The sequence below is a fragment of the Sapajus apella genome, unplaced genomic scaffold (genome assembly GCF_009761245.1).
Source record: "Sapajus apella isolate SASKATOON/1434 unplaced genomic scaffold, GSC_monkey_1.0 scaffold2, whole genome shotgun sequence".
Lineage (NCBI taxonomy): Eukaryota > Metazoa > Chordata > Mammalia > Primates > Cebidae > Sapajus > Sapajus apella.
Window position 1 is genome coordinate 40,146,699 of NW_022436942.1, and position 14,843 is coordinate 40,161,541.

The 14,843-nt window shown below is 35.2% G+C and overlaps 1 protein-coding gene across 1 annotated transcript in view; it reads left to right on the top strand.

The window, feature by feature from the left end:
- The window catches only part of ACSS3 (acyl-CoA synthetase short chain family member 3), a 161,131-nt gene that overhangs the window by 110,382 nt on the left and 35,906 nt on the right, over positions 1-14,843 (top strand). The window contains exons 10-11 of the mRNA XM_032296849.1: positions 7,554-7,649; positions 10,647-10,710. Coding sequence (XP_032152740.1) covers positions 7,554-7,649; positions 10,647-10,710 — 160 coding nt within the window. The remainder of the gene's footprint in view (positions 1-7,553; positions 7,650-10,646; positions 10,711-14,843) is intronic.

Sequence of the window (14,843 nt, forward strand, 5' to 3'; positions counted from 1 at the left end):
TGTCTCCCATTGTTCCTGGAACAGTATTCAAATTTCCTAACATGGCATAAAAGGCATTTATGATCTGCCTCTGTTCACTTCTTCCACTTGATCTCTCATCATCTAAGTGCACCTGTCTCCTGCAAGCTTCGCTGTGCTGAATAACTTGCAGTCCTTTGACAGTCTAACTTCTGAACTTTTATACATGCTACAATTTCTATTTGGCGTGTCTTTATACCCTTAACACTCCCTTCTCCCAAAGAGAAATACTTTTTAGTGAATAGAATATATTCAGTAAATACTTATTGAATGACTGTCCTTTGAATATCATACTTGGAATAAGAAAATGTTGTAAAGGAATTATAATAGTAACATATAGTTTTTATCTTCCTGGAGTCATCTATTTTTCTTTTCTCTGGTTCATTTTGGAATTGTGATTTGCTACTTAATTTTTTTTAGACCCCTGATCTTTACATGGGAGCCTAAAATCATGTTAGAAATATGGATGTGCTAGTCAGCAAACATTTCCTGAGCACAGAATGTTAGAGACTGGACTGTTTGGTCCTGCTGATACAAATGACTCTCAGGCACACAGCCTGATTTCAACTGCAGGCTAGGAGAATGTTTTTGTTAACTACATGCAATTTTTTTTTGAGGATTGCAGTAAATCTTTTTAAAAAAGATTATATAACATTTTAATGGGAAATGTTCCAAGTATTTATTGCTATGTTAAAAAAAAATTACTTCAGAACCTAGCAGCTTAAACCAACAATCATATCTCATGATTTGGGGAATCATAGGCAGAAATCAGCCCGGGATTCTAGTGCTCTAAGTACGGTTGACTAAAACAACTCGGACAGTATTCAGTGATGAATATGTTACCTCAAAGGGATCCTGATCCAGACCCCAACGGAGGGTTCTTGGACCTCACACAAGATTGAATTCAGGGCAAGTCCATAGAGTAAAGTGAAGGCAAGTTTATTAGGAAAGTTAAGGAATAAAAGAATGGCTACTCCATAGGCAGAGCAGCCCCAACGGCTGCTGTTTGGCTATTTTTATGGTCATTTTCTGATTATACAAGGGATGAATGTTTCATGAGTCCTCTGGGAATGGGATAAGCACTTCCTGGAAGTGGGGGTTCCTCCCCTTTTTAGACCATATAGAGTAACTTCCTGACATTGCCTTAGCATTTGTAAGTTCCTAGCACTAGTGAGAGTGTCTTTTAGCACGCTAATGTATTATAATTGGCATATAATGAGCCGTAAGTATGACCAGAGGTCACTTTCACAGCCATCTTTGTTTTGGTGGGTTTTTACCAGCTGTTTTTACCTCATGCTATTATATCAGCAAGGTCTTTGTGACCTGTGTCTTGTGCCAACTTCCTATCTCATCCTGTGACTAAGAATGCCTAACCACCTTGGAATGCAGCCCAGTAGGTCTCAGTCTTATTTTACCCAGTCTCTATTCAAGATGGAGTCCCTCTGACATTTGAATGCCTGTGACATATTTCCCCTTCCCTTTTGTAAGGTAACCCTAATCCTAAGGGTTGTAGAGGGATGCAAATCTGTCTTCTGTAACTTCTTCAGGCTGAATAGGGGCGATGATATTCCTGCCTATTAGCATCTCTTGTATTCAGGGAAGAGAGAACTCAGAAAGTGTCTGTATGTTGAGGGCCACTCGTAACTCATGGGTTTTGTTAAAAGGTGATATGTGGAAGATTAAGTGTTCAATTTAAGAGAACGTTGAGTAAAATTATCCTGCATTCCTACATGTAGAGTACAATAGCAATATATTCCATAATAGTAAAGCAAAATAAGTAATAACTATCCCAATAAACTAAATAAGTAAACTAAATAAGAAGGCTTTCTATGAACTTGGCCACTGTAACTTGGAACCAAACTGATAGGAGGTTGCTAGCTGATTCCAATATATATCCAGAATTAGAATACTAATCTGGAATTTTATGTTACATGTCCCTCTTGTTTCTTCTGAGCTGCAGTCAGATATCACTGATTGGTTCACAGGAATAAGCAAGGTCAGTCTAAATTGCAGGAAAAAACTCAAAAACAACTGGTGACACTAGAATCTAATAGCAGGTATCTACCAGAGTTCTTGGAAAATAGTTTTTCTCTCTCCAGTCTTACATTTTTACTAAAGACAAATCATGATAAGACTGATTTGCTTGTAAAAATAAGTTTTAGTCTTAAACTTGGCCTGATTATTTGTATAAAGTACAGCAAGAATAATTATTTTTCACATAGGCTTTCAAAAATTGGCTTTGATTAAACTTTAATTAATTAATTTGCCAATGTTGTTGTTTTGAGGCAAGGTCTCACTTTGCTGTCCGGGCTAGAGTGCAGTGGTGCTCTCAGGCTATTGAGCTCCCAGGCTCAAGTCATCCTCCCAGCTCAGCCTCATCAGCAGCTGGGTCTACAGGTGTGTACCACCATACCTGGCTAATTTTTGTATTTTGGGAGGTTATAAATGGGGTTTCACCACATTGCCCAGGTTGGTATCGAACTTGTGGGCTCAAGCAGTGCATCTGGCTTTGTCTCCCAAAATGCTGGGAATGTAGTAATGAGCCTCTTTTTTTTTTTTAATTTAAATTTTTGTGGATAGATGATGTATATATTTATAGGTTGTATGAAATATACAGGCATGGAATGCATAATAATCACAGGTCAAAATGGGTAGATAAAGGATTTTTCATAAGAGTTGTCAAAGTGTCTTTTAGAAATAATCAATATTATACATGCTCACACTTATATAACAAAAAGGATTGATTATCTTTGGTTTATGGAGACCATCTACCCACAGTCTGTCTGTCATCTACCATACAACTGAGCCCTAGTCTTTCTGTCAATCTTGTGAATAATCATGTGAATTGGTCCCTGATGTTTAGGAAGCCACAGAAATCTATTAACCAATTATTCTAATACAGCTCTGTCTGTCTCTGCATTTCCTACTACACATCTATCTCTCTTGCAGCCCAAATAAAATAAACATGTCGATGGAACCCGAATGGTGTGTAACTATTTAAATAAATTATATTTACATTGTTATGATTCATTAACTTTTTGTTCAGAACCTCACTAGCTTACAATATCGGACTAACGTCTTAGGATGAATCTAAAGTGTTCTTGCATGATCTGCCTCAATACTTTTCTGACCTTATTTCCTATTAATACTTTCTGTTAATTCTGTGATTCTGTTTCAGTCACATTGGCTCCCTCACTGTTCCCAAACAATCTAGGAATAAACCCAACTCAGGACCTCTGAACTTGATATTTCCTTCTCTTATATTCTTTTCCCCTAAATATCTAAGTGTCACATGTCCTCCCTTCTTTCAGGTGTTTACTTAAATGTCACCTACTCAAGGAGGTCTTTCCTGTTCAATACAAAATTGTGACTCCTCTCCATGACATTTCAAACTCTGTTTATGTTTCCTTTTTTCCCTTAGTATTTATTACTCTTTTATGCACAATACGTTTTTACTTTTGTATAATATGTTGTTCATTGTCTTCCACTTAGAAATTGGGAGGTCTCCACTAGGGTAGAAATTTTGGCTACTTTTGTTTATTGTTGTATGTCCAGTTCTAGCAACACCACCTAGCACGTAATAGCTGCTCAAAAACTCTTTGCTAGGAGGTAATTGGTACCACCACTACTGCCATTTGCAAGTATGGGAGACTGGGCTCAGTTCCTGTCAACAGGGATTTTTCTTCCTCTACTGAGACACAGTCTAGGTGATTTTATTCCCTGATCATCCTCTTTTCCTTGAGAATTTCAGAAGTGCTACTTGTCTATTTCATTCTTCTCATTTGAAAAAAACTATGAAAACTTGAACAAGTTGTTTAAATTTTTTTGGCTAAGCCTCAGAATTTTTCATCAGTAAAAATAAAATTACTTTTTCTCCCTGTAGTCTTGTGGTGGCACTAAACACAATTATTTAGATTAAAAGCACTTAAGTTTTGGTATGTGACATAATTCATATTTGAAAAAAATATAGTTCTAGTTGTCTTCCCTGTTTTTACTTCAGAGTTAGAAATTTTAAAGAAAATTCATTTAGGTAACAACTTGTTATAAAGTAGAGTGAGTCAGTAAAGACATGCGGTGAAGATACTATGAAGTTTGTCCTTTTTTGAAAACAGAGAAATTTCTCTATTAGCTTCTAATGCAGTATGAGTATAAATATGCTAAGGTGACATTCTTCACACCCTTCAATTCCCTGTCATCATCTTCCTAGCTGTCTCTTATCTAAAGAAACTATGCTGATGATTTGCAGAAGATTTTGTGTTTCTGAGGCTAGGTGCTTTTGTGTAGATGTCTCTAAGTGAGTATCCAATGCTCTTCCACAAAGAAAATGCTCTGGTTTGTTTACTGTAGCTATTTCCCAATTACAACATGACATCTAGATTTCTTGTCTCCCTAAATAACTGCTAGCCACTTAATTATAGGCTGGGTAGTATGAAGCAGATGTTTTTAGAACATCTTTGACATGGGGCTTTGGGAGTCCATAGGATTTCAGTTAAGGATTGTAGCATGCTTAGGGGCTGTCACTAACCTGAAGCCTATTCTGCACATGGACCAGTTTGAGAGCAAGGGTGTTTATCTCATCTATATGCATGAGTGTGTGAGAAAATATGTATATGTTTACATTGAAGATGGGTCAGTCCTTGGGTCCCAGGATGTTCAGAGGTACAAAGAAGGAGGACCAAAGTATCTGTAACAACAATTATGATCTTTTTCAGCTCACTTTTATCCTTTCTGTGATTCCTTAATATGTGTAGAGTCCTAGGAACTGCCATTTTCTACACGTCACAGGCAATAGTTCTTTTCTCTTCTCTTCTCTTTTCTCTCTTCTCTCTTCTGTCTTTGCTCTCCTCCCCTCCAGAGTCTCACTCTGTCACCCAGGCTGGATCTTGCCTCACTACAACCTCTACCTCTTGAGTTCAAGCAATTTTCCTGCCTCAGCCTCCCAAGCAGCTGGGATTGTGCTAATTTTTGTATTTTTAATAGAGACAGGGTTTCACCATGTTAGCCAGGCTGGTTGCGAACTCCTGATCTCTGGTGATACACCCACCTCAGCCTCCCAAAGTGCTGAAATTATAGACATCAACTGCCAAGCCTGACCAGCAATAGTTCTTTTGCTAATCCTCTGAATGAATCAATCAAAATAAGGTCAATAGGACTCTTGAATTACTAATGTGCAAAGTATAAGCATATATTATCCACTTTAGGTAACCTCATTTTCAGCACCCTTAAGATTAATTATATAGAAAATATATAATTAATCAAATAATCATAGAAAAATAAGCTTTTCCTAGTTGTCTTATAATGTATAAAAAGGATAAAGGATTAGGATTATAAATGAATAATTACTATAGAAAGATGCTTGGGAATCTCAGGAGGTTTGTATATCAGCTTGCTTAGGCAGTGAATATGGACAGTACTTCACTAATCCTTTCTTACAGTCTTGCAGCTTTATTTAAGACTAGCTTATATTCTCACCTTCTTTCCCTGTATTTCCCTTCTCCCAGTGTGATAGCAAGAGCAGAGTGATAACATTTTTCATGAGAATCCACACTGAGGTGGGGCAGAGCAAGGTGCAGCTGGAGATTTCTTGTGGTGGGTTTTTGTTTGTTTTTCTTTTAGGCAGCAGGTGCAAGAGTCCTTGGCAGGTACATTTTAGATTCTAGAGCTATCTGTTGACAAGCTGTAAAAGCTCTATGGTGTTAAGAACTCTAGAGAGTTTGAACTCCGGGTAACTGGAGTGTCCCTTTTGACAAACTAAACTTGGTAAGAAATACTTCTAAAATAAATTTACATTAGGAGCTTCCTTGCACCAGGGTGGTAGACATAACAAAAGCATCTTGAAAGTGGTATCTCCTTTCCTAATGTGTCTGAGTAGTTTCTCTTCCCATTATCATCTTACTCATTCTGCGTGTCTTCTTTAAGCACCTCACTCTATAAGACTGCTTCCTGTCATCACCCCTCCTCTTGCCTTTCATACCTATTTTGAAGGACAGCTGAAGTGAGAACCTGGACATTTCTGAAAAAACAAAAGGGAAAAGCTGTTAATGCTTCTGACCACGCAGATTTCCTCCCTTGCTTTGATTATGTTGTGGGGAAAATCGGCAGGAGTATTACATGGCTATGGATTGCCATTTCATAAAATATCTTCCTTTTTGCGGATCGGGCTTGGAAAATACTTGAGAACTCTTTGTTAAACATCAGAAATGTCTGCTCTGGTTACTTGCTGATGATCCTTAGCAGTGACCATATGGCTTAGCATCTTAAGCACTAGACTGTGACTTAGGAACTGCGTTTTGATATTCAAGAGTTCATCTTCTGTTATTGATGCCAGCTGAGCCACCATCCATAAAATGTGAATAATGAACTACTCTGGAAGGTAAAGAACATTAATAAATTCTTCCCATCATTCTGAAGTGATATAAATATGTGATAAATTATGGTAGAGCACATGGTAGAAGAAACACATTCTGAGTACTTCAGAAGATGGATGCCTTTAATTTTTTGGATTACTTTGGGTATGATGGGTTTGGCAGTTAATTCCATGGGTATATGTACGTGTAGGTTATGTGTATAATACTAAGCCAGTAATTCCCAAACTTTTCACTAACCCAATACTGTTTTCCTGCGCTTTCATACATATATATTTCACATTTAAGAGATTGTGTTCACTCCAAACTTGCTTTTATCAATCAATGTTAATAGGTGCATTCCTCCATTAAAAAGGATCACTTTCAGGACTTATGGTTATCAGATAATAGTTAATATTCTGGATGTTACAACTTGAGACACAGAAAACAAATTTAGCCTTTTTGTCAATCATTGAAGTTAGCTGTGAGAAAGTTTGTGGTTTTGATGGAATAGTCAGCAGACTATAATTTTCTTCCTTCCTGTGTTTTGGGGCTTCTAACAACCAGGAACAGCAGATTCTGAACAACTTGATAAAGTATTGCCGAATTCAGCTTTAGATGCAGTTTCTCTAGGCAAGTGTAGTTCTTGGGAAATTAGAGCATGATATTATTATATATTAAAAGTAATGGTAGAAACTGCAATTACTTTTGCATCAACCTAATAATTTCAAAAATCTTTGGGTTACTTATTCCAGAGAATAAGGTACAAATAACAAAAATATTTTGACACAACTGTAATTAACAATGATAAAATAACTTTAGGTGAGTCAAGAGAAAGCATCTTTTCTAGTGATCATTTTGGCTTATAAGGTGTGTTACAGAACCGTCACAGTCGCATAATTTTTCATTCTTCACGCCTGCTGATCCGCAATTGAAAACACTAGAGCAACCTTTCTTTTCTTTAGAAGAAACACTACTATATAAATTATTATAAATATGAATTACTAAGTTTTAATACTGTAGCTATATAGGTTACTAGTTTTAAATTTTTAAATAATATATTTGTATTATTCACCTATTCCTAATGCAACTACATTATGTGCCAAACTAGGGTGGGGTAGAGTGTGCATGCACTCAAGAAACATGATTCTGAGTTAAAACATGAAGTGATTAATAACATTTCTTCTCCAGAGACTGGATCTCCAATTACAGCATCGTGCATTGGATTAGGTAATTCTAAAACACCTCCACCAGGGCAAGCAGGAAAAAGTGTTCCAGGATACAATGGTAAGGAATGACCCTGATAATATGTAATGTTAATAAATTTGGCATTTTCTTGAATCTAGTGTGTATTATGTTGCATGAAATGAACTAGATGCTCAATAAGAATTTGGATGAATGAATACCTTGTATTAAAAATGAATGCCTTAATTTTTCCTGTCAAAAGTAAAGTTGTGGATTTCCAGGATATGTTCTAAATAACTGTTATAACCCCCAAAATAATATTATTTGTAAGATAGGTTAGGAATATGGGTGTGAAATTACTATGAAGGAAACATTTGCAGGGGGCCCAGTACTTTACATATATAATTTCATTTCATGCCAAAGTATATTTAATTCAGAGCTATTATTACTGTTTTAGAGATGAGTTAACGAACTAGTTAACAGGCTAAATAATCATCTTAAGGTAACACTGCTAGTTAGTTACTGGGTACAATGCAAACCATTGCCCTCAGAATTTGCTTGCTTTCATTTCAAAAGCTACAGTTTCTTATTATATATTACACATGCTGCCTTTTAATTTAGAAGTGAAGACAAAGTTTTTAAACCTTATTATTTAAAAATAAAAACAAACCAGAAGTGGTGGCTCACACCTGTAATCCCAACATTTTGGGAGGCCAAGGCAGGTGGATCACCTGAGGTCAGGGAGTTTGAGAACAGCCTGGCCAACATGGTGAAACCCATCTCTGTTAAATATACAAAAATTCACCAGACATGGTGGTTTGTGCCTGTAATCCCAGCTACCTGGGAGACTAAAGCAGGAGAATTGCTTGACGCTAGGAGGCAGAGGTTGCAGTAAGCTGAGATCGTGCCACTGCACTCCAGCCTAGGCAAGGCACAGCAAGACTCTCTCTCAACGAGCAAATAAATGAATAAATAAATAATAATAAGAGGGAGGATTCCAAAAGAAAGCATTTCTTTGATGCTGGCTTTATGTGACTAAAAGCTATAATCTGTCAATTTTTGGTTTTAAATATTTGGTAGTAATCATTATTAAATAATTTCCCTTGGACAGATCTCCCGAGGTATATGAATTATACAAGTCATTTAACTTTTCAGACATTGTTTTCTTATTTCTAAATAGGAATAATATTTTCTATATGCTTTCCAGGGCTTCTGCTCGGTGTTGTTAGGCAACAAAGCATTAACCCAGTGCCTACCAGTATAAAGACAGTGTAAGTCTTAGCTAGTAGTGTTACTAATATTTCAAAAAATCCAGAGGACTGACTTGATTTAGACTCACATATTCATTTTACAGACCAGGAAAATGAGGCACAGAGGTTTTGTAATTTGCATAAAGTCACACAATTTGGCTTAATAGACTTATGAAGAAAGCCCCGCTTTGGGAAACAAAATATGATTCCTGACATGTTTCTTATTTGCGTATAAATTACAAAATTCAGAGATTTGTCTTTTGCTTCTCTAACATAAAAATATTGGATTTTTCTCCTAGGACAATGACTAGTTACAAGAAAATGGATCATTTGGTTTAACCTAGAAGATATATTTATAAAAAGACGCTTTAGATTTTTTTTATTCAGGGCAGAAATAGGTATTCTGTGAAGTCAGTGACTTCTCTAGCCCTGAAAAGGTGATGAACTCAGATTTAGTGAAATCCTCTGTTTGAACAGCCTGTCATCTCTGCTCCTTTTATCAGAAAAATTGCTTTTGTGTTGAGACATTTTTAGGGGTTTCTGATTGTGGAAGATGTTAAACACATTTCTCTTTTAGTATTTCAGTACCATTTTTATATCTAATTGTAAGAAATAGTTAAGCTTTGATGCCCATGGAACTTCAATACAGAAGTTTCTCACTGTCTGAAAGCAACTGGCTTGCAGACAGTACAGGTTAAACGTTTATAACCAAGGAACCAGTGACTTTATGACTGATGATTTTTTATGTATTTTTATAACTTTTATGATTATTTAGAGATGAAAACTGTAATGTAATATTCTGTAGTATAATAAAAAAGACATCCTTTTAGGAAAGAAAAGAAACCATTGTGTATAAAAAATTTAACACATTCATTGAGTACCATATGCAAGCTTGTTTCATATACATTTTTAATATACTCCTTGCATAAGCACTATGAGAAAGAAATTTCTCTCATTTCATAGACAGGGAAACTGAATGGGTAACAGAATGTGTGCAGAGGCATATAGTGATTTGGCCACTGTGCTGATATTTAGGGAAACAAAGATGTATTAGCCCTGGCCTCTGTGAACTCACAACCTAGTGAGATATAGGCACTTCTACTAACTGTCAATACAGAATTTTAAAACAAAATGCTCCAGGAGCACAAAGGAGGGAACAATTTTTTTTTGAGACCAACATCCTTCTTTTCTCATAGTTGCTTAAGGTAGAATTACCTGGATGAATGAGGCTACATGTAATAATCTATTAAAACCTAGAAGATGATGACTTATCTTCATATTTAGTTTGCACCAAGGGTTACTGAATGTGGATAAAAGCTTTGATCTCCTAAACTCGTTTAGGATTTTATTGGGACAGCATAGAAAGTATTGAGATAATATTTGGGAAGATTAAATTGAGCTAATTTAAAGCTCCTAAGTGGATATTAAGCTTTAAATCAGAATAAGGGATTTATGGTGCTTGTAAGCACTTTATTTTTGTTGCGTATAATGTTTTTTGGTGTGCTTGAAAACTTCATTTCCTTTACTTTTAAAAAAGCTGGACACATTTTTAATGTTTCTGATAGACGACAAGGATATATTTAGTGGACATAGACATAAAATTACCACATATTTGAGATACGATCTCTTCATTTAAGTGATATTCTGAAGGAAAATGTCTGATGTTAGGAATCAAATACATGTGCTCTTTTTTTTGGTAAGATATTTTAGTTTATATATTTTCACAGTCTCAAGGAATTAAAAGATTACTTTCTTAATCTAGAGATTTTGGGGGTTGAATATAAAAATTATAGGAATATGCTTAAGCTTTAAGGCTATTTTTATTCAATATTTATATTTTACTTTGCAGTTATGATTTTGAATGACAACATGCAAAAACTGAAGGCTCGGTGTTTAGGAAATATTGTGGTAAAGTAAGCCAAAATTTCAATTCTATTTAAAAGGGCAAAAATGGGTGTATAATATTAAGAAAAAATGGAGTCATTGCAATGTTACTGCTAGTGAGGAGGTTGTAGAAAGAACTTGTGTGTTGTTTAAGAATTGTGTCAACTCTGTCTTGATTTAAACGTAGAAGTCCTATAAAATACAATGCATTTAAATGTGATTTTCAAAAACCATACATTTTGCATCTTTTTAAATCACTGTTTTTTCATTTTACAAGTTATGTATAAAGTTAACTTACATACAAAAATATGAACAATTAAATAAACTTTCTGTACTCCCACCTCTCAGCAATACATTATTAATTTTGTAATATGTATGTCTTTCTACATATTTCTTTTTTTGTTGTTATAGATTCAGGGATACATTTGCAGGTTTGTTTCATGGATATATTGCATAATTCCAGGGTTTGGGCTTCTAGTGAACCCATCACCCAAATAGTGAAGATATTACCCAACAGGTAGTTTTTCAAGCCTTTCCTCCCTCCCTCACACCTTTTGGAGTCCCCACAGTTTCTTGTTTTCATCTTTATGTTCATGTGTACCCATTATTTAGCTCTCACTTATAAAAGAGAACCTGTAGTCTTTGATTTTCTGTTTCTGATTTGACATTCCACTTTTTGAAAAACATTTTACGATGGTGAATCAATTTATCTCTGTGTATTCCTGTTTTCTCTTAACCTTGTCTCATAAGCATGTTTAATTTTTACGGCTTCTTAAAATTTTTATCCCCGTTGTAGGCTTCTTAGTATTTTTTGAATTTTTATGATTATAAATAATACTGTATTGAAATCTTTTTGATCATCTTTTTCTGCTTTTCTGATAATTGCAATAGTACTGAAGAGATTTCTGAAAGTATAATTGCTGGGTCAAATAGTAGCATCTTATAAAGTTCCTGATTTACCAAATGCCCCAACTTCTTGTTAACATTTTTTTTTTATCATTGTTCATTTGATAGGCAAAATGCTTCCATTTAAAGTAAAAATTTTTAATTTATTTTAATTAAATCAAGACATGTACTTTAAAATTGTTATGCTAGTGGAAGCAGAAATGGAAGTTGATTAAGTTAGAAGGTTTATAATATGTGATATTTTAATAATTGATAGAGAAGTTGCTTTAGTCCCTCTGATTAGCATGATATTGACATCTTTACGGATAGAGGTTAGTAGTAGAATTCACCACACTGAGCTACTATAAATACAGAACATTGTATATCAGGTTTTAAGTTATTTGCTTTCCTATTTATTTCTATTGGAAATCAAAAGAACTCTTATTGCTTGGCATTCTTAGATTGGCATAAGATTGCTTCCTGTAAAGAAGATATTTTAAATTCTATGAAAATTACATGAAAAGCAGTAGTTAAAATAAGATATTTGTTCAGGTAGAGACATTTTAACTTTATAGAAAGCTAATAGAAAACGCACGTTATGATATAATTCTTCTCATGCTATTATCAGTAAACATGTAAGCACTATATTACTTTGTTAAAAGTTTCCATTTTAAGAAAACATATCCAACAAGATGAAAAAATTAAATATTGAACATTTCATTTTTATTCACAATTCTCTGAAACAGAATCTGTATTGACATAGAGCTGGTTCAAATTTGACCTGTTCAAAGGAAAAGCAGCAGGAGAAGGGAAACTTGTCAAAGAAATTAGTAATTTGAACATGATTGTGGGTGGATGTTTAGCTTGCTTAGGGAATAACATGGTTTTTGAGAGCTTTTCGAAGCACTTTAGCAGCATACATTTTTATATAACCTCCTAACTTTGTGAGTCATCTATTCCATCTTCCACAACCTGTTGCAAGATTTCAGAGGTGGTATTTGATGCCAGCACAGTTTTAAACTCCTCATGGGTTTTATCACTCTCATTATGGGATACTTCATCCCCCATCCATTCAGAGATAATAAAATATAGCAGTGTCCTACATAAACTGTAATTTTTTCTTATAGCCATTAGTGTTATTTCAAATACTTAAAAGTAACACAACTATTGCCTTAAAGCATTCTATGGTTTAGATAGTCACTAATTCACAATTATTTTCCCCTCTGTATTCCTAAGATAATTTTATTGCACAGATCTAGGTTTCTGAGATTTAATTATAAATTATTTGATGATGTAATATGACAAACAGTAGAATTTGATTCCTCTCTTAGGTTAACAGTGAAACTAGATATTTGAATATATTATAAATTTTTTATTAGAAAGGTAAGATAAGGTAGAAATAATCAGGAAACAAAGGTTACCACCAAGATTTCTCTCTTTCACAGAACATATTTTGAAACCTTTTTTCGGAACTCATTTTATCTATGAGAGCAAGAATTTCCTTTTGAAACCCACATTGCCAGCAGCCATTCCACCCTAACTTATCAACCTGAAAATTATTCACATATCCCAATGGCTGCATGCAGTATGTGTAGGATCATTTTATATTTAATATCTGTAACATTTCACATTACATATCTGATGACTCATTTGTGTAAGTTCACATTTAGAAATAGTAATACATGGAAACAAGTAAACAAAAACCAAAAAAACCCTTTGACCCACTTAGATTTTTCTACATTCTTTTTTATGGCATTCTGAAAATCACTGCTTTGTTCTCCTGGGGACCCCTTGACTAGAAGGAGGTGGCCATTTTAGCAATTCCTAAACTACCATACGCCTTAGAATGTAATAAAAAGGAATCCTGCAGTTTTCGTGTTTTATTAGATGATTTTCATTCATAGAATTTATCCTTCTAGTAGAAGAGAGAACTTCATGTCCACATGAATGTTAGAAAATTCTTTTGATTTGGAAACCTATTCCAGGCAGTTAATTTAGTAGGAAAGTTATGGTATCTGAATTCCTATGAATACAAAACACTCATGAATTTTAGAAGGTGTTCCTACAATTGCGTCTAGAGCTCCAAAGTGCAGAAATAAAACTATGAGTCAGTAATTTCCAGGCAACAGAGAACAGGGCATGAAAGAAAATTTTAACTGCAATTGCCTTTCTCTGTAGCACAGGCTCACTGTTATTAAAGCCATAGGTCTCTGGCTCTTTCTCTCTGATGGGCAAACATTTTTCTCTGACCGGATCCGCTGTTGCTATTGGAAATGTGGCCAGTTCACCCTGTGCTGTGCCCTGGAGGCAATAGTGAGTGGGGTGTGAGGGAGTTGTATGGGATTGTCCCAGTGGCTTTTACTTTAGTGCCTGCCAATTTCTCATTCTTCAGATATGGTTAACGATATCTGTTCACACGTTTACAGCTTTGAGTGATACAGTCACTGTGTTGCCATCTTGGGAAAGAGCCAGGGAAGCTTTCTTTTCATTCAGGTATCCTTTGCGTATAACTAAGCATGTCACATACTTATAATCCTGTTCCTTTCTAAATCTCATATACAGTTTGGAGTATGATATTTTATTAGCCTTATAACATCACTAGGAGGTAGGCAATGGACAGACATTATCTTCCTCATTCTAGACATGAGAGATTATGCAACATTAGTAGTTGCACAGCTGGAGCTCACATTATTACCTAGTCTTTTGTCTGCTCCGAGGGAAAGAAATTATGTTCGGTCTCTTGTGGGGAGATAAAAAGTAACTTCATGTAAAAATCTGAAAATCCTAAGGACACCATAGGAAATACTGACAGTGCAAAGTTGGGATTTAACCCAGATCTCTCTGGGGAACTAGTTTCAATTTATTTCTTTTGCTATGGAAATTCCAAATGGAGCAGTGAATATAGACCATCTTTTTTCTATGCTAGGAGGCATCTTGGATTTTAATATTTCAGATTGGCCAGGAATGTGTTACCTTCTAGGGTGATGGACATCCTTTTTCCTGACCTAGCTGTTTATGGATTTCTCAGCACTCTGCTTCCCTTCCCACATGGGTATCACTGCTGCCTCAGTTATTCACCTTTCCCCTTCAGAATGGTCTTTTAGGAAAAGAAATTCTCTAAGAGAACTCTCAATTCATAATTGGATGAGTTGTACCAACGCCATCTTTCACTCTGCTTGGCAGAGTTGGGCAAGGCATCAAGGGTGGTAGCATTTGCTTTCAAATTTGAAGGGTGAGTATAGGTATTAACTAGTTCATTTCTTAGTATTTTTTGCAT